The following is a 19,971-nucleotide window of genomic DNA, read 5'->3' on the forward strand; positions in this document are numbered from 1 at the left end:
CTATTTGGCAGGCTTTCTGCTTCTGATGTACTTAAAAATATTTTTGCTGTTAGTTTTTGAATCTTTGGCTAGTTGCTCTTCAAATTCTTTCTTGGCCTGCTTAATTTCACTTTTACACTTGTCTTGCCAGAGTTTATGCTTCACTATTTTAATAATTAAATTGTTATGAACTACATAATTACATTATCATGAATTACAGTATATGAAAATCATTGCGGTCACCTACAAGCTGTCTTCACTAACGTCCCAGTGTAAAGACATTATGTATTACTGTAGCTTTCTGGATGAAACTGTCAGCAATCTTATTTACATCTGGTTCCCTGGTGTGCTCTTGATGAAAGTTAAGGACAGCTACATTATTCAGTTGTGTCTGTCCCACTGATGACTGGAGATAATTTTTAAGTGTTCAGAAGCTGGAGAATGAGTGTTCCGCAGTTCAGGATGATACAGGCACAATGAGAAGGATTCTTAAAACTATACTTCCAGAATACTGTAAATGACTCCAAGATCACTTTCTTGACAGGTAACAGCTAATTTAGATCCCATCATTTTGTATGAGTCTTTGGGATTATATTTTGCCATGTGCATTACTTTGCATTTAGCATTGAATTTCACCTGACATTTTGTTGCCGGGTCACCCAGTTTTGTGAGATCCCATTGTAACTCTCTGCAGTCAGCTTTGTACTTAACTGTCTTGAGTAATTTTGTATCATCTGCAAAATTTGCTACCTCACTATTTACCCTGGAAATTGATCTGGAAAAGATCATTTGTGAATGTTGAACAGCACTGATCCCAGCACAGGCTCCTGAGGGACACCACTATTTACCTCTCTCCATTCTGAAAACTGCACCATTTATTCCTACTCTTTGTTTCCGATCTTTTAACTGGAGTGTCTGGCAATGCTCTCGGGATCATCTAAGGATCCGTAATTTAATGACAAGCCTTTTGTTATCTTAATCACCCTGCCTCTGTTTAAAAACTCCCTGCCAAAAGGGCAGAAGCTGGGAGCAGCACAGAACTTACCACCTTCCACACTCCCTCTGGGACCTGTGCTGTGAGCAGACCTCAGGCATAAAACTCAGGGCGGGCCAGGAACCACTATGGCTTGTGGGTGCTGAGCACCCCTGACTTTTTCTGTGGATGCTTGAGCCTCAGAGCACCCACAGAGTCAGCGCCTATGCTCCTTTCTGTTTTCCTCAGGAGGATTTAACCTCCAATTTTTAAAGGATGCCTTTTTGCTTCTAGCTGCCTGTTTTACTTTGTTTAGCCATGGTGGCATCTTTTTGGTCCTCTTACTAGGGTTTTAAATGTACACCCCAAATTAAAGTTAAGCCTCTATTTAGTTTGCAGCTTTTGTGACTGTACCTTTTAACTTCCATTTAATTAGCTTCCTCATTTTTGTGTTCCTCTTTCTGAATTTAACGCTACTGTGGTGGGCTTCTTAGGCATTCCCCCTTCCCCCAAGGATAAATTTAATTATATTATGGTTGCTATTACTGAGTGGTTCAGCTATAGTCACCCCTTGGACCAGATCCTGTGCTCCACTGAGGACTAGTTCAAGAATTGCCTGACCCCTTGTGGGTTCCAGGGCTAGCTGCACCAAGAAGCAGTCATTTATAGTGTCTAGAAATTTTATCTCTGCATCCCATCCTGAGGTGACATACCCAGTCAATATGGGGAGAGTTGAAATCCCCCATTATTACTGAGTTTTCTATTTTTATAGTCTCTCTCATCTCCTGGAGCATTTCACAATCACCATCACCATCCTGGTCACATGGTGAGTAGTATTTTCCTACTAATATATTCTTATTTAAGCATGGAATTTCTATCCATAGAGATTCTATGGTACAGTTTGATTCATTCAAGATTTTTATATATTTGATCCTATGCTGCTTTCACGTACAGTGCCACTCCCGCACCAGCACGACCTACTGTCAAAAGTGACGACTCTCAGCAGTGCAACAACTAAGTTGCGCAATCACACCTATCCCCATTGTTATCCTGTCCTCCTTCCTTTGTCTGTCTGTTTAGTCACCTTTTTGTGTAACCTGCAAAGTCCACAAAGCTAACCACTAAAGTCAGCTAAGCTACACTCATTTACCCTAGCTGAGAATCTGATCCATTACCTGGAAGCCCAATTCAGTGCTAAGTGCAGATCTGCTTCAAAGTTTATAGAGCACAGCTAGAGGAAAGGAGAAAGTTGTAAGTACGAACAAACAGTTAGGCTGGGAAAGGGGCAGAGAATGAGGGGACAAGGAAACTACTTTGTTGAAGAACTCCTCAAAGGTCTCTAGGGATTTGGGGGGAAGTATGCATTTTTTAGATTCTTCAAATAAAGAATCTATGTGCCCAGCTCCTAAATGGCTTTATGTAAAACAAATTGAATATTTAAGGCCAGATTCTGACACCATTACTCTCCGAGTGGCACCTTACTCTACAACTAGTAATAGTAAATCCTACTGCTTAAACCAATAGGATTACTCGTGTAGTAAGATACTACTCAGCAAGAATGAGTGGGATAATGGTCATTAACCAGATACAACAAACTAACAGCAGACTCTCCCTGTGACAAACACTGCCACTCTATCCATACAGAATGGCAGATGGAAACAGGGGAAGTTAAATGAATAGTAGCTGACCCAAGATGGGTGCTCTTAGGATTTCATGTGTAGAACTCTACCCCTAACTCTGAGAGAGCCATGCTCTCAGCTGGGACCAGACTGACCCGAAAGATATGGATCAAGCTCAAACCCTTCTGAATTAAAAGGGAGGAATACCAGCTTTGGAAAAGACAAACTTGAGGAGGAGCTCAGCTCAATGTGTAGTATGATAGAATTATTATTATGCTGTATTGTGTGTAAGCCATGGAATGGGATTTGAACCCACACTTTCCTGGCCCATAGGTTAATATAATAAAAGCTGAGCTGCAAGGACATTCAAACACGTGAATACATTCTGTATTTTTCTGAAGTTACATATAAAACTCAAGCATGTGGGTCAGATAAGAGGGCACATTCAATGTTTTTATTGATCAAGTTAGTAACAATAATATAAAACCAGACCACCGTAATGGCTATTTATTATTGGCATTGCATTACAGTGCTTTTCAGCAGTGATACGAGCAGATAAAATGGTATTCCTGCCCCCAAAGACCACCTTATCTAAAATGCCAGCCCTGCAGATCATTATGCCGGTGAGTAGCCCATACTCAGCTGGATTTGGCTTCAGTATGACTACTCATGTGAGTAAACACTAGTCGTGTAAGGGAATTCTACAGCACCAGGCCTGAAAACACAGCAAGGTATTCTAACAGGAGAATTACCGCTCCGAGGAGCAGCTATCCCAGTGGAATTGTACTGATATCGGCTTTGTGCTGTATTTTTTTGACTCTATTGCTAGAGTTGGCATATAGGGACTGTGGCTTTGATAAAGGCAGCTGGCAAAGAATGTGACTTGTTTATAACATCTGCCATGATGATATTTTTGAAAATGGAAAGAATGTCAGTGCTCGCGTAATGTAAATAAACCCTTTTGGCTGGGAAACATTCTGAGAGGGTTACCCAGGAAAGGTGGGTGTATTTACAGCTTGGTCCTGCACGTGTGACATTATTGGGCATTTTGCCATTGAGTTCAATGGGAGAAGGTTCAGGGCTTGAGTGGTCAGCTGTCATTTCCATTGTCAGCTCTTGAATTTGAGGGTTTAGTTGCCATGGGACCAAACATTTGTAAGCCAGCTGCATTTTCATTAGAGCTGGCTGGAAAATGGTGAGTCTGTTTTGGGGGGGTGAGGGGGGAATTGTTCGAGAGAATTTTCTCAAAGCTCTTGAATTTTTTCAGTGTTCTGCCAAAAAAAAAAATTGAAAACATGAAAATTATTTTGAAACCTAAAATGAAGTTGTCTTTCATTTTTTAGGCTTTTTCTCTCCTTTTCCATTTTTCTATTTTTTGGAGGGGGTACAGAGGGGGGAAAGAAACATTTGCTGCAGGAAAAACCTTTTTTTTTAAAAAAAATAAAGGAATAATTTTGACCAGCTCTGACTTGTGTATTTGTTTTGGTCTGGCAAAATTAGGTTGCCCTTAGGCTTTTAAATGGGGACATATGGCAACAATAGGTTTGCTAAGGTGTTAGCTTTAACAGTGAATTATGTCAATGTTATACATTATGACTGAGTTTCAAGCCTGCTTAAAGAATTTAGGTGGCTGACTCCCACTAAAACTGAAGGGAGTTGAGCATTCAGCTCCCCTAGACAGCTTCAAAAATCTCAACATATAACTTCTGCATTACTTTGATGTAGCTAATTTGTATTATAATTTTAGGGAAGGTATATCATAACTGGGTTTCACAACAGCATTGCCTTAAAGCCATAATTTTATAAATGTATAGTTCCTTTTATCTCAAAGGATCATAAAGCATTATAAACAATTATAGTCTATCATGTCTTTAAGCAAACAATTTCCATTGAAGCCAACAGGTGTTTTGTTCAAATAAGGACTGTATTCACACTGGTATGTACAGCCTGATTGTACAAATAGGTATCATTTAACCATCCATGAAACAGCAGCTATTTAAAAGCCCACATCAATGACATGCAACAGTTTAGTGGAGAAAATAAAGAATACATTATCCATCTAAAACTGCATAAGGAATTTCTGGACAAAATGTTGTTGCTCACCAGAGCTGATTAAAAATGTTCCATTGAAACTGTTTTTCAGCTGCAAATTGGGTGTTTGACTACATGCGTTTTTTTGTTTTATAAAGTGTCTGCTTACCACAGAAAACTTTGACTTTTTGGTGAAAAACCAAAGGTCAAATATTTTTGGCTAGAAACCAAAACTTTCAATTCAGAAATGTTGAAATGAAATGTTTTAACAGCTTTAATCAAAACAAAACTTTTTGACATGGTTGAATTAAAATGGTTAGTTTTGGCTCAGTTTGACATTTAACTGCCGTTCTTTTCTGTGGGCCGGGACTGGACTACATTTCACATGTGTAATGATAATTCTGAGTTGCAATTTGAGAGATGAAAGACCAACAGTTTGTCCATCAATTAAGCAGAGTCATAGCACAGCATATGTCGAAAGCTTAACGTTCAGTAGTCTTTCAGGAGAGTTTTTCATTATTTCCTTCCATCTTAGATCATTTATCCCAGTACAATTTCAACATTCACCATATTCTCAGTTACAAATGTGATTTGAAAGCAGACCTCCAATACAATTAGGGGAATAGTCTTCCATCCAGATCTAATTCACAATGTTTTCTCATTGTCTTATGACTAAGTTTGAAGACGCCATTCAGCACTTGATTCTTGCAAGTCAGGAATCAGTCGGTTCCATTCCAAGTTACTCCTCCCTGCATCTCCTTTTCACTGCGGCATTAGTAACCCGTTGAGTCATTCCACAAGTTTCCTTCCGTGCTGAAATAAATGTATGGGGGGGGATTAATCTTTCTTCAGCAGTGAATAATTCCATTCACTCTGATTTCAGTCGGAATGGAATAATTTGCATGAACTGTTTTCCGATCCATATCACGTTACTACTCTGGCACAGCCACTGGTGAGCATGTGCAGACCAAATGAGAGAGAAGTTGATATTTATTTATTTCCATTTCTAATATTTCTTTCAAAAAGCATCTATGCCAAGCTCTGAGGTCTAATCCATTGAAGTCAATACAAAGACTCTCATTAACTTTACTGGGCTTTTGATCGGGCTCTAGGGCCCAGAGCCTCAAAGGTATTTAGGTGCCTAATTCTCACTGAAATCAATGGGATTATCTGAATACCTCTGAGGTGCTTTTACCACCCCCAAGAAGTATGTTCATTCATACAGAACCAGGAGCCTCTCCTCACCTTTAACCAATAAAGCCAGTCAGTGGTGAGAAGTAACCCAAACATGACCCACCTCATGCACAAAGGCAGTCTCCACCCTATTCCTCGTTCCCCAAAAGCATGGGTAAATAAATGGGCCTTTGCTGTATACCCTGATGGTCAACACTCTCTGGCTACCTTGGACCAAGCAGGGGCGTGAGTCCCAAAGTCGAGGGACCCTCATGGAGCATGCCTTGCTGGCAGCTTTTCTTCCCGTCGGTTCCATCTTGAGGGCTTCCACTGCCTGCAACTGTGCTAGCTTTGCAATGGGGGAGAGAAGGCGTATCATGCAGACAGGTCACAGGCCATTTAGGGGTTTATAGTTCAGAACAAGCACCTTAAATTCCTTGCGGAAACCAATAGGTGGCGAGTTCAGGTCCCGAGTTCGAGGCATGTTGCACATCATTATGTCCCAATATTAGAGATTGGCCTGGACAAATTCTGCTTTGATGCCAATCCAAATCCACAGTAACTCCACTGACTGCAGAATTCCACAGGAATTTGGCCCATTGTCCTCACCCCAAGTAGTTTACAGTCTAAAGCCTTGATTCTGCCACGCGTGTGGACTGGTTTCTTCCCTCCTAAGTTGTCCCACTGATTTCAGTGGAAGTGATTGCAGGAGCAGAACTGAGCCTTGAACAAGCAAGCAACCCAGAACCCAATGGGAGACTCAGGAAGGCTCTGCCTTGGTGGTTTTTTGGTAGCGTAAGAGTAGGTGACATTATTTGATGTGACATAGGTTAAAGCACATGGGCTTTGCAGGAAAAAGTTAATATTGGCATACATCTAGCGAGGTGGGTGAGGTAATATCTTTCATTGGACCAATTTCTGTTGGTGAGAGAGACAAGCTTTTGCGCTCACACAGAGCTCTTCTTCGGGTCTAGGAAATGTACTCAGAGGGTGACAGCTAAATACAAGGTGGAACAGATTGTTTAGCATAGGGCGTTCACATGTGTTGCAAGAGACCATTCAAGGCGAACTGGGCAGTTAACATCTCTGCAGTCATAGGACAAAGCAGGGTTAGTGGGTTACACGTCGTTTTAATGAGCCTGTAGTGGGGTGGTCACCCACTCCGGGCCCAAAGGGGTTAAAAGCCAGCCCTTGGAGAGGGCTGGGGCTGGGAGCCTTAGGCTGGGCTGATTGGGAGGCAGCTTCAGCTCTGGCCATGCCCCAAAGAGACTCTCTCTAGCTTCTGAGAGGGAGGGACCTGGCTGCAGGAACCTAAGCAGAGTACCTAGATTGGAGCAGGGCTGGGGAAGGGCCTGAGGAGCTGGGGGAGCTCCAGCCAGGGAAGCCCCAGGCTGCGGCCTAGTATTAGGCCAAACAGGTATGGGGGCTGCAGGGGACAGCCCCAGGTTAGACAGAGGCAGGTTAGACAGAACCCAACCTTGCCTGTGATGAGGGGCTTATACTGTAGTCTGCCCCGGGCACGGGGGCTCGCTGGTGACTGGCAGTAGCCTATGACTGAGGCGAGGTAGGGATAGGGGGTGGGGGTTCCCTGGGGAGGGGAGACCCTGGAAGTGAGGGGTTACTGCCAGGGGGCAGCACCCTGGGGTGCAAGGGGCACTGGGTCCAGGAAGGACACGGGGGGCCTGGCGTAAGCGGGATACCGACCTGCAGAGGGCACTCCAAGGCTGGAAGTAGAGCTAATTCCCAGGACACCAGCAGGAGGCACCACAGGGGTGAGTCCCACACGCTTACAGAGCCATAAATCCAGTGTCTCTTCTATGTCCATGATTTTTAGTGTCTAGCAAAGTTATGAATTTAAGCTCCCAGAGTCATCTTTTGAAGGTGTTCTGCGGGTTTCCTTTGAGGATGAGGACTGAGACATATGACCCCTGCTATGAGGATCAATACCCCGCAACACACCTTTCAAGATCCCTGGGTCTTACACATGCCTATCACAAAATACCTCATCCAGCGCACTAAATGCTCCAGTAACAACTATGTGGGTAACACAAGACAATAATTCTGCTCTCCAATGAACTCACAGAGAAAATAAGAGACAAAAACACCATATCACGGATGGGTGAACATTTTTCACAAAGTGATCACTCCACATCTGACCCCTCCGTCCTCACAAGCTTGTTTCTTTCACCAAAGAAATTGGTTCAATAAAAGATATATTACCTCACCCACCTTGCTCAATAGCCTAGGACCAACAAGGTTAAAACAACATTGTAAATGTACATCTAGTGAAGTCAGGGAAGTTCCTTCTCATTCATATTGGTGTAAGAGAGATCAGAATCAGACCCAGTGAATTTTCAGGATAGAATTTCCAAAGCAAGGACAGATACCTGACAGGATAGGGAGAATTTCAGGCATTCTTTGCAGTCTCATGTTCCCATACTAGAGATTTGCCCAAACCAAAACCCTGAGTCTGAACACCATCAGATCTTGGGGCCACTGGAAATCAAAAACCAAATCCAGGTGTGACTTTTGCAAACAGCCCCTATTTTAAAAGGGTTGAAAATAGCCTCAGGTCTAAACTCCCCAGATTTTGGAATGACCCTGATTTTTGGAGTCTGGGGCAGGGGCAGCGTCTGCTCAGGAGTGTGACATGAGTGGACCCTCTGCCAGGCTGGATGTATCTAAGATGCCGATGTTGTCTCACCTGTCAGTTTTTGGACTTCAGCGGGCTAGTAAGTAACTGCAGGCTTTTCTTCTTTGCAAGAGTCACCCCATAGTTCACAGGGAGAAAGAGAAGTGTCATGAGGAAGGCTGCAAAGAGAAGAATGCAACTGCAGACACGCTGCTATATTTAAACACTAGCTCAAGCAGACTTAGCAGAGGTACATCGATGTGAGCTTGGAATCCCACCTCCCAGTTCAGATGTGGACGTACCCTGAGTTCCCGGCAGACTAGTGCAGGTAGATCTGCACCTCAGCTTGCCGCAACCTAAGTATTAGTCTAGATAAGTCCTCACGAGCTTACCACTTTTTTATTTAGTCCACTATATGAAAAGCAAAACATGAGGAAAACTCTTCCCCAGATAAAGGCCAGATCCTTTAAGATACTGAGACTGTTGAGAATCTCTGTGACTTGTTCTTCACCCCCATTCGCTTAAATGTCAACAACCATGACAGCAGTGGGAACCAAAGGCACTCAGCACCTCAGAGGATTAGGCCCTAGATGATTTACTCACATTACAACTAGAGCTGGGTGGAATTTTTTCAGCAAACAGTTTATTTGCTGAAAAACAAAGCGTCAGGTTGACCAAACTTGTTAATAAATTTGGGTCAAATTCAGAGAAGAGTTTTGATGGGGAAAAAAACCTCCACCAGGGTTAAAAAAAATAGCCAAAAAAGTGATTTTAAAAAAATATTTTCAAAACAAAATGTTACCACTTTTTGTTTTGAAATTTAGCAAGAATTAACTTTAAAAAGGGGGGCACCCAAGAATTAAATGAAACATTTCCTTCAAGCTGAATCAGTCTCTCCCCTCTCTCACCCAGTTTGGCCACTGAACTGCAAAATCAATTATTTGCCAAATTCTAATTACAGTAAGGCCCTGCCTAGATTAGAAAAGAATGTGTGTGTCTTCAAATGGGTGATTTTAAATACGTTTTCAAAGCTAGTTATGGTCAACCATCGTGAGGGGTGGAGTCTAAAGTTGACCAGGAGCAGCTACAACATTTTTAAAGATATTGAACCCTGTCATCGGAGGTGCTAAGTGATGTTTAAAAACAGTCTCCGTTACGACAAATAGGCTTACACATTTTTTTTTCAATACTCCCCCCCCCCCCCCCCCCCGCCAAGTCTAGAGAGGGACTAAGAGGAGCAACATATTCAGATGTGCTGGACTGGCTAAAGTTTATCCTACCTGGAGTTCTGCAAACATCCTTCCATTTATAAAAAGTTTTTCCCTCAGAGAATCTGTTTGTGTCTGGCTCCTGTTCTTCCCACATCAGGACCGAAGGCTTCTTCATCAGCCCATACATGCCTGTCCAATTGACACGAGATGAGCTGTGTTAACTTTTACAATTCATTTTCCTGTTATTTCATAGTATTTCTCTGCACACAAATAAAGGTGACATTTCTCCGTTTAAAAATAAATATTGCAAGTAGCCGCTGCATTTAGATAAAAAATGAGGCGAATCTGAGCCATATAACTCTTAACTGTTCTGATACACAATTAGACATGGATCCAAGCTGGAATCCCGGTTCTCCAAAAGTTCTAGCATTACATACTTCATATTAGAGCGGACTAAAAGATGATGAAAAGATATTGCAAAAAATTTAGAAACTTTTAATGAAAATCTTTACTTTTACGAGCTGCAGCCAAAAAGGTAAACACAAAATTATGAAAATCTTCAAATAATTTGCATGAAAATTTTTTAAATTCAACCAGCTTTAAGCTTCAACCAGCTTTATGCAAAATATTTCCAAAGTTGCATGAAATAAATTGTGAAAAATAAATCCAAATTGTGAGCAGTCCATTATACTCCAATGTGGCCCAGTCCAGAGAAGTGATGTCAAATTGCTGATGGAAGATCAAACAGCTCTTATGAGTTCATCCATCAATATTATCAAATATTTTACTTAGGCCTAGAGATGTGCAGAAAATTTCCACTTGAATAAAATTTCATCCAAATGGAAATGGCATTTTTCAAAAATCATCAGGGTTTTTTCCCCTGCAACCCTCCTAATTAAGAAGTTGCTTTTCCCCATGTAACGATATATAAGCCATATCTACACAACATACTGAGACAAATTCAGCCCTGGTTTAAAAGCACAAAGCACATGAATGGGAGTCAGCCACTGAGTCCTCTTGGGTACGTCTACACAGCAGCTGGGAGGTGTAATTCCCAGTGCAGGCAGACATATATGAGGTAGTTCTGCTCAAGCTAGTGCACTAAATATTGCAGTGTGACCATGGCAGGACGGGCTATGGCTTGGGCTAGCCACCCAAGGACAATCCCACCTGACACACTGGGCATGTATTTGAGTGGCTAGTCCGTATAACTGCGGCCACACTAGTATTTTAGCATGCTAGCTGAAGAGGAGCTAGCGTGTATATGTCTACTCTAGCTGGGAATCGCATCTTCCTGCTGCTGTGTCGACATACCCATTGACTCGGAGACGACATTTAAGCTCTTTGTATTTCTGTTTGTCTGTCTGTGAAACAGGATGTAACAAGTATCAGAGGGGTAGCCGTGTTAGTGTGTATCCACAAAATCAACGAGGAGTCCGGTGGCACCCCCTCATCAGTTATTGGGAGTGGACCACATCTACCCTGATTGAATTGGCCTTGTCGGTACTGGTTCTCCACTTGTAAGGTAACTCCGTTCTCTTAATGTGTCAGTATAATAATGCCTGCATCTTAATTTTCACTCCATGCATCTGAAGAAGTGGGTTTTTTACCCACAAAAGCTTATGCCCAAATAAATTTTAGTCTTTAAGGTGCCACCGGACTCCTCGTTGATTTTGAGGATGTAACAAAGCACTGATCTCTAAGCACAGGGTTAGCCGGTATGTCTGTTATGATAGCATATCCCCTTTAAGTCCAGGAGTTACTGGGAATTGCAGTCTCCAGACAGGACACATGATGGCGAGAAATCAGCTGCTCATCACATGACTCCCTGATGGAGACAATAAAAGGAGTTCTCCTGGCTCACCCTCAGAAAGTGAGCAGGGAATTGAAATAAGGCCTTGAGGAAAGTGCTTCTAGGGGGACCTGGCAAGAGGCCTAGGACAGGTACCCGAGGAAGAGCGTATTCTCTTCACTCCCAGTTTGTTGAAAGCTGTAAAGGCCTGTGGTGGCTGAAAGCAAATGATAGGAGCCACTTTGCTCTTGTTTTGAATCCTTTTGTGGCAATAAGGTTACCCTTGAGACAGGACTTTGGCTTTCCCTGGCTGGTGTATCCATCCACCACCTTACTTACATCGGGTCAATAATGCTTACCTTCAGCTGCCATGTGCTTTGAGATATATGGTATTGTGCTTTTCAGCAAAGTATTAGATAGGATTTATTATTACACCAAACATGCATGTAGCCCACTGTGCATACCACCTGGAGTTAATGGGAAAATTTTTCCCCTTGCACCTGATTATTCTGCTCAAGCACATTCAATATTTTGCTCCTTTTCCTTCTCAGAAAAACTGAGCTTTTACTTAAAGTATCTTTCCCCCTCCCCCGTCTCCCCCGCCTCTCCCACATCTTGGCTGTGATGTCAGTCATGTTGAATTGTTTTATATCATGTAGCGCAACATGACTGATGCAATCAGACATGCACTGCTCTCCGGTGTTATGGCTCATGAATAAAATTTCCGGAGGAGCTGCCTCAGAGAAGGATAAAAGATAGAAGTGCAACTAGAAAGTGAACTCTCTGACGCATTTTATTCAGAGCATAGCCCAGTGGATAGAAAGGGGAGTGAGTTAAGAATTGGGTTACAGCCTTAACCCAGAATTTCCCTAGTTTTGTATATTGTGATCTGAGCTGTGTCACTTCATCATCCTAACTTTATGTGGTTTTAATTTCTATTACTATAATTGTAGCTTTAGAAAGGGACTCTATCAATTTAAAAGTCATATTTCTGTCTGTACCCTTTTTTTACTCATTATTGCTATAAGTATTACCTGAGATCTCTTGTTTCTGAATGAAACTGGGTTGGTGGGGGGGAATGTTTCTCTGTTTTTTAGTTTATTGCTTTGTGCATTAAAGCACCACTCTGCATATAGTCAGTAGAGCTGGTCAAGAATCTTCCGTCAATGTTTGGTTGACAGAAAATGTGGTTTTGCAAAATTGAAATTGATCTGGCAATTGTCCAATTTTCGATCCATTCTAATAGTCAGTTTCACTCTTATCATTCAATAGTCAGTCAGTTTCCCCAATTCTTTGTGTGAATCTTTCACACAGCCACAGCAAAGAGAAACTTTATTTTAAATGTAAATGCAAAACCACAAGTATTGGCAGTGAGGCAAAAGGGCAGGTATAGTCCCTGAACCCAGTTTTAGCTCTACAGTGACCAAATCTCAATTAATTTGATTATGCCATTTAAGTACATTTCCATTAATTTCTAAGATGGTTGGCAGCGTTTGGACTTTTAGCAATAATATTGCGCTATTAATAGAGAAGGACCTTTTGGTTGCATAACCAAAACTCTCTGGGCCATATGATCTGTCTTTAGGGACTGAGTGGTGTTTGGTGGTGCAGATGTCTTGTCTAGGCTCTCTGTAAAGGGAAGGATGTTTCCCCATTTGAATAGACCTGTGCTTATGAAGAAGGGCATGATATTTGTGCAGGAACAAGTGTGCTTGCTAATTCATTATTTACAATTTGTTAATCATCATTATTTATTTATGAATTCTTCTGTGTAAAGAGTTTAACCCATCCAATCAGGGATCAGAAACAATACCAAGTGATCCGTTTCACATACTGACTATCAAATAGTCAAAATGAAGAGATTTCAAATGGCTCCTAGCTTTTAAATTATTTGGCCAAACTATTCTTTGAATATTTCTGAATACCAAATGCAGTCACACCTGTCAGGATGAGCTGTTCATGAATAGAAAGAAGGCTCAATCTTTTGGATAATTCGTTCACGGTGAAAACAATCCAGCCAGCTACAGACAAGAGTAAAATCTAGGAAGTTTATCATTTTGCATTTCCCTTTACCATTGATGAAACTCATGATTTTTAATAGGCAAAACTTTCTTCATGTGTACACATCACTCAACAACTTGACAAAGAGCTGCCTGCCTCCTGTGATGTCTTAGGCACCGGGGAAGTAGAAAGCAGCAGTTAGCTGAGTAATGGGAAAAGGTTGGATGAGCGATATGGAAAGCTGTGTGAAAGAGAAAGAGAGTAAAGCAGAGAAAAAGGAGAGGGGGAAAAACTGTACGAGGGAGAGGGAATGAGTGTGAAATTGGAAAATGAAACGAATTAAATAAATCAGAATAGGACCAGGGAAATAGAGGCTTTAGAAATAGAAGGAAAGTGATCAAACCGCAAGGGATAGAATGAATAAAGCATACGGAGGAGAAAAGAAAAGAGGGGACCTCTGAAGAGACTGAGGATGTTTAGGGAGAGCCAGGGAAAAGGCGGGTACAAGAAATGCAACAACAGAAAGCAATAAATGGAGAAGGAATGAACTGTCTGAGGAGAGAAACGAGCTATCCTAGAACAAAGGAAAGGCTGGGATCTTCTGTATAAAACACTGCAGTCGTCCCAGAAGCTCCAACAGAACTAGAATGCAAGGCCCTGATCCTGCAGTCACCTCTATGCTGTGGAGTGCTGTGTACACATACACAGAGCCCTGCTGAAGTCAATGGGCTCCACGGGGATCTGCCCACAGGGAGCTCACTGCAGGATCAGAGCCCAGGTTCCCAGCTTCTGAGTGACACGGGCCAGCATGGACACATGACACTTGTGCCCAAATCTGCACCAGGTGCCATTCAAGCTGCAGGTGATGATCTTTAAAATCTGAACAGTTTGGGACTGGGTTATCTGAAACCATCTTTCACCCGGTACCCTGCCCCGGCCGTTAAGATCATCTGAGAAATCTGAGAACTCCACATACATCACCAGATTGCTCTTGCTTGAGAGCTGCCGCCCCTGGAATTCACTGGACTTGGCAAAAGCTGGGGCAGGATGCAACAAGTACTGATTTTCACTGAGCATTTGACTAACCCTTTGTATATTGTTTCCAAGCTCCTGTGTTCAGGAGGATGGCTGGGTATCATGGTGACAAGCACTATCGGAATTAATCACGCTAACAGGCAAGAGTTGTGTTTTGTTTTGCCTGTATCTTTTCTGCAGTGGAGAGGGGCTGCTTCACAGCCATATTAAGCTTTAAGAATCTCCCCAGTTTTAACTTGCTTTACTGTGCTACCCTCAAGGCCTCACTTTGCAGCCAGCATTGAAGGTCATGAAACAAGAGACAACAGTTCCAGGCAATATGTCCAGACAACAGCACAAACATGAGTAGCAGCAGTCTCTCTAGTAGCTGGATCCCAGATCATTCATACACAGTGTCAGTAACTCTTGTAATACTGGATGTTTTCCTTAGAGCCCCAGCTCCTGGAGGCATGTGATTTGGTGAAACTCTCTCCCTCTCTCTCTCTCTGTAAATGAAATGTATGTTTCTCGTTCTCATGGTTGCAGAGAAAAACTTGAAAAGGTGACCCGAGGGCACCCTAAAGGCTCAAAAGCCAGAAGACAAATAAAAAGGACCCAACATTTCTTTTAAAAAAAAATCAGTATTTTTAAGGCACTCATGATTTTTGGGCACCTGATTCATGTTTTTCTGAACACGGGGGGCTGGCAAACCTGAATGTATGTAGAGAAATACAGGAATGTGTAACTCATGTCAGCACAAGATGCTAAAGCATGCATGCGTGACACAAAGATGACACAGGGTATATGCAAGCATATCTTTAACTAGAACTGCTCCTTCCATGATCTTAGCATTAAATATTGATAGAGCCATAGATTTTGAGGCCACAAGGGACGACTCTGATCATCAAGTCTGACTTCCTGCATAACACAGGCCATAGAACTTCCCCACTTTCTTGACTGCTTGTATGCCTTGTCTGATGTCTGTGTGATGTCTGCCTTTTTCTCAAGGATGACAAGGCACCTGGATAATTGAGTGTCACTAGCTTGAGGTATGTATCCAGCTCCTGCCCTATTCTGCGCCACTTCTGAAAAAAAAATACATGACTAATTTCTTAAGACATGAAGAAACCTGTTAGCCATGTAGACTGATTGTATCTTCCCCTCCTCCCTAGACAAAATGGTTCCCTTACATGAGGCATTCTCTTCATCTGGAGAATCTCCTTATCTAATGGTAAATAGTCATACTATATACACACTGCTGTCAACAGGACTACTGGTACAAGCATCTGCTACCTAATGTCATTAAGGATCTGTCCCAAAATATTCGCAGACTCTAGCAAAGAATATTGGACCTGCAGCAACACCGCTGGAGATCATAACGCTTGCAGGGATTCTGGTAGAGTTTATATGCCCGTGAGGACTCCTGCGCAGATTGCAACGTGACCAAGCTTCTGGTTAATTTAATACAATACCCAACAATTTCGTACAGGTTTACGTTACATCTGGATTTGTCTAGCTTCAAGTTCCAGCCATTGGATTGTGTTAGACCTTTCTCTGATAGTTTGAAAAGCCCACTATTAAATATTTGTTCCCCGTGTAGGTACTTATAGACTGTAATCAAGTCACCTCTTAACCTTTTCTGTGTTAAGTTAAATGGATTGAGCTCCTTGAGGCTATCACTATAAGGCAGGTTTTCTAATGCTTTAATCATTCCGGTAGTTCTCCTCTGAACCCTCTCCAGTTTATCAACATCCTTCTTGATTTGTGGGAACCAAAACTTGTCTCCTGATCTCTAATAGTTAAAGATTGGCATAAGCACTGAAGTTCGAGGTTTCATATCCCTTCATATCCCAAAAAGTTTGCTAGTATCAACTATTATAACCCTAGATATTTTTGAATTTTATTTGTGTATTTTGATTTCTAATATGGCGTCTACCTAAACCACTATCCACATGTACAACCACTTACAAAGATCCATTCAAATTCAACAGGCCCAGTGCCCACACTAGAATGGATACTTCCCCTCAAACATAAACCTAAAATTCTCCCTCTTTCATTAAACACGCCCTCCTGGCTAGACAGAGCCGAGAGCATGAAGAAACCTTGCAATATTGGGCTCTGCCACTCAACTACTGAAGTACGTTCCAGAGCTGATTAGCCCTTGCTCAAAATCTCGTGGCCAGACCCCTCAGATTTAAACCAAGGGGCTGTTAACCAAACACTTTTTCTGTTCTCAGCTCTTACAGTAACAATGAGAGTTGGTGTTGCCAACAGTGGATTAGCCATTGAGCCGACAGGGCCCGTGCCCAGAGGCCCCAGCCAATTGGGGGACCCCAGAAAAATTGACACCCCCGCACCTCAACACCACTCCCCAGCAGAAGCCCCCGCACCCCAACCCAGGTAACTGCGCCGGGAAGCTGGGGCGGGGGAAGCCCCTGCACCCTGACCCCACTTCCCGGCAGAAGCACCAGGCAGGGTGGGGGAAGCCCCAGCGTCCAGACCCCAGCTGTGGCTCCTGGACTGGAGAAGCTCTCACTCCCTGCCCTGGCCTCAGGGCTGGGGGAGCTCTCACTCTCTGCTGCAACCCCATGGCCGTGGCGGGGGGACAGAGCTTCTCTGGTATTGGGGGGAGGGTAGAAAGGAGCAAACGGGTTGCAGGCTGCAGTGGGGGGGGGCGCGGAAGAGGGCAGGAGTGTGGTTGGAACAGGGGCAGGGCCGTGGGGGAGGGAGGGGTAGCCTGGGGGCAGAACTGCAGGTGGAAGGCATCAGGAGGGGCCCCCCGCTTACTCTGGCCTAGGGTTCCATGAAACCTCAATCTGCCTCTGGGTGTTGGCATAGCCGAGCCCCAACTATTTAGCACTTTGTAGTTGACTACTGGTACTTTTTAAAAATTGCATCCAGAAACACACCGGCAGATTCCCAAGCACAGGTGTTGTGTGTTCTCTGAGAGAAACGTACCCCAACAGGCTGCCCGCCTCTTACAGTCCCAGGTGACGTTTATGAATTGTCTTCAAGTTTAGCCCCATGTAATCTAATCTGGAGACAACCCAGCCATGGATAATTGTGGTGAGGTCCAGATCAGAAAGCAAAGTGCTGCAATCTTTTAGCCTCCTGCAGGTGTTAGCCAACTGCAATCTTGTAGCCAACAGTGCTTTTGGCTGAGGATCAAACATGACCCCCTCTCCCGTCCTCCCCTCCACATTTTGGTTCTGAGTAACAAAAGCCAGGCACGTTGTCTCTGCCTAGGACACTGACCAAACCTCTTTCATCTCTTGCTCTTTCGCCCAGCCTGTCAACCTTACCTCTGCAGAGGTGACCGCAGTCCTCTATGTCCACATGCACCTCTGCCATGGAAAAAAGGAGCAGAGAATCTGCACAGCAAATGGCTCAGTCCCTCTCATTCCTTGGGCTGCTCACACCTTGTGCAATGGAACTGTTATCAATCCTGCTGCTAGGGGACCCTCCACAAGCGCTAGGGTGGAAACTTTGCCCTTTAGTGCGAAGTGAAACTGACTAGTCTATTTTCCTTGTCTAAGGAGAACAAAATGCAAAACAATAATTATACCTGGAGATCTATGCTTACAGTATTGTTGCCTTCCTAGTTTGCTGGTAAACTAGGACCCTCATACACAGATGTGCTCTTTGGGGTCATTTCTAATATTGACATAATCCACAGCCTTGCCCTAAATATTACCTTTCAGAGATAAGTGCTTTTCTATCAAGGTTTTCATTGTCATCTTATACTCGTCCTCAGTTATATGGAGTTGTGTCAGCTTCGTGTCTGGCGAATACTCCTCCTTCAGAACCTTTGCCCAGTTCCTTTCAGGTGGCCAGCATGCAGCAGACACTCTGAAACCTGCCTCGTCCAGGTTCCTGGCAAATGTCCGTCCGATGGAGCTGTTGGACACTAGAATCACAATGGCTCTCCCTTTTATGTCAATATTTCTCTCCATTTTCTTCACAATCCCCAAGGAGAAAACGATCACAAAGCAGGTGAGGAATGCAGTGCAGATGCACACGAAAGCATAAAGGAAGCAGGAAAGGGTCAAGGCAAGCATTAAATCGGCAGCTACCAGGAAGAATTGTCTAAAAGCGAATGCCATTGTTCAAGGAATTAGCTTGCTCCTCGCTCAGACTTTTGCTGAGAAATCTGGTAGGAGCCACAGCACGCAGTTATGCGGTTATGAAGCCAGTCAGCATTGCAAAACATGCAGAGGCAAGTCACAGCTTCACTCCAAGGATGAATCACCGTCCTGGATATAACAACAGATATGATTTCCAAATTACATATATTTCAGCAGACAGCTGAGTGACTCGTGATATTTGATATTGCTACATTGTACATTTCATGGCCTACTAGGTTGAAATCTAAGAATTCCGTTCACAGGGGAATTACAAACAAGTCTCCACCAGGGCTAGTGACAGATCTTGTTTGTTTTTAAAAATAACTTTTCAGGGGCTTTTTCTGAAATACTGTGTCAGAGAGAAATCGTGGAAGGCTCAGGCAGAATTATAAGAGCAGCAATATTCCCAGTATTTTATTGGTATGCTTAAATCTACCACTCTCCATGCTGCAGTAAATCTGGCTAAAACCCAAGAGTACAGTATTGAAATTTTGCCCTTATGCAACCAATTTTGTTTTAGTTGTAAAATATCCTGTGTAGAGAACATTGTGCCTCCTATTTGCGGGGACCTTTCAAACTTGAAAACTTTGGTAACCGCTAATTTACCTTAGAGAAGAGATGAGTAAGTGGGGACATGAGAAAGCTGTACACCCTAACAACTGGTGTAGAGAAGGTAGGTTGGGCTCTGCTCTGCACTACTCATAATACATTAACAAGGGGCCATCCAATGACATGGACAGGGAGCATATTTAAAACTGATTAAAGGAAATACTTTTTCAGGCTGTATATAATTAGTCTGTGGCACTCATTGCCACATCTAAGGCCAAGCACTTAGCAGAATTTGAAACATGGCCAGACATTTATCCGAACAAGACTATCCAGCGTTGTTATGGTAAATATATATTTTTTAAATTAATGAATTCTGGAATGGATAGAAACTCTCATGTTTCAGGGCGTCCCAATCTTTGAAGGGATCAGGAGGCAACTTTCCCTACAGACTGGTTATCCCATAACTGCCTACTGCAGGGTTTGTTACTCCTTCCTCTGAAGCAGCCGGTGCTGGTGTAATCCACACACCTTCTGGGTGTGGTGTTCTTTCCCATCTTGTGGCACCAAGACAATTTAGAGAGCAAGAGATTGAGTTTGCTCTACAGCCTTAGCTAACAGCCAGTTGGCTTTTAGCTCATGCGGTAGAGACTCATGCACTAAGCTCCAGAGATCCCCAGTTTGATCCCGGCCACCGCGATCTGTCAGTGTTACAAGTGGGGGCTCGTCCGGGATTTCAACTGGGAAGACTCTGAAGCTCGGGATGTGCTCCCTCAGCTAGGGGAAGTATGTAACCCGCACACCTCTTGGGGGTGGTGTTCTGTCCCACCTAGTGGCACCAAGACCACTTAGGGAGCAATTAATGAGTCTGCTCTA

General features: G+C 43.2%; 1 protein-coding gene across 2 annotated transcripts; it reads right to left on the minus strand.

Moving 5' to 3' along the window:
- Positions 1 to 2,940: 2,940 nt before the first annotated feature.
- Positions 2,941 to 18,689, minus strand: LOC114020450. Of its 2 annotated transcripts, XM_027826545.3 has the most exons (4): positions 18,120 to 18,689; positions 9,688 to 9,807; positions 8,480 to 8,586; positions 2,941 to 5,415 (listed from the first exon to the last, which is right to left on the minus strand). In XM_027826545.3, the coding sequence occupies exons 1-3, from the start codon at positions 18,526 to 18,528 to the stop codon at positions 8,483 to 8,485; spliced, it is 633 nt and encodes a 210-aa protein (XP_027682346.2). In that variant the 5' UTR covers positions 18,529 to 18,689; the 3' UTR covers positions 2,941 to 5,415; positions 8,480 to 8,482. The 2 variants fall into 2 exon arrangements, with proteins under 2 accessions (XP_027682346.2, XP_027682348.2); XM_027826547.3 differs by lacking the exon at positions 8,480 to 8,586 and having other exon boundaries at positions 18,120 to 18,609.
- Positions 18,690 to 19,971: the final 1,282 nt, after the last annotated feature.

This window comes from Chelonia mydas, chromosome 3, assembly GCF_015237465.2.
Source record: "Chelonia mydas isolate rCheMyd1 chromosome 3, rCheMyd1.pri.v2, whole genome shotgun sequence".
In the NCBI taxonomy this organism is placed as follows: domain Eukaryota; kingdom Metazoa; phylum Chordata; order Testudines; family Cheloniidae; genus Chelonia; species Chelonia mydas.

Coding starts and splice junctions, on each gene's coding strand:
- LOC114020450 (XM_027826545.3), bottom strand. CDS start 18,528: ATGGCATTCGCTTTTAGACAATTCTTCCTGGTAGCTGCCGATTTAATG. Junction 9,808..18,119: donor AAAGCACTTATCTCTGAAAG/GTAATATTTAGG, acceptor TCAATTGGACAG/GCATGTATGGGCTGATGAAG. Junction 8,587..9,687: donor GGATGTTTGCAGAACTCCAG/GTAGGATAAACT, acceptor TTCTCTTTGCAG/CCTTCCTCATGACACTTCTC.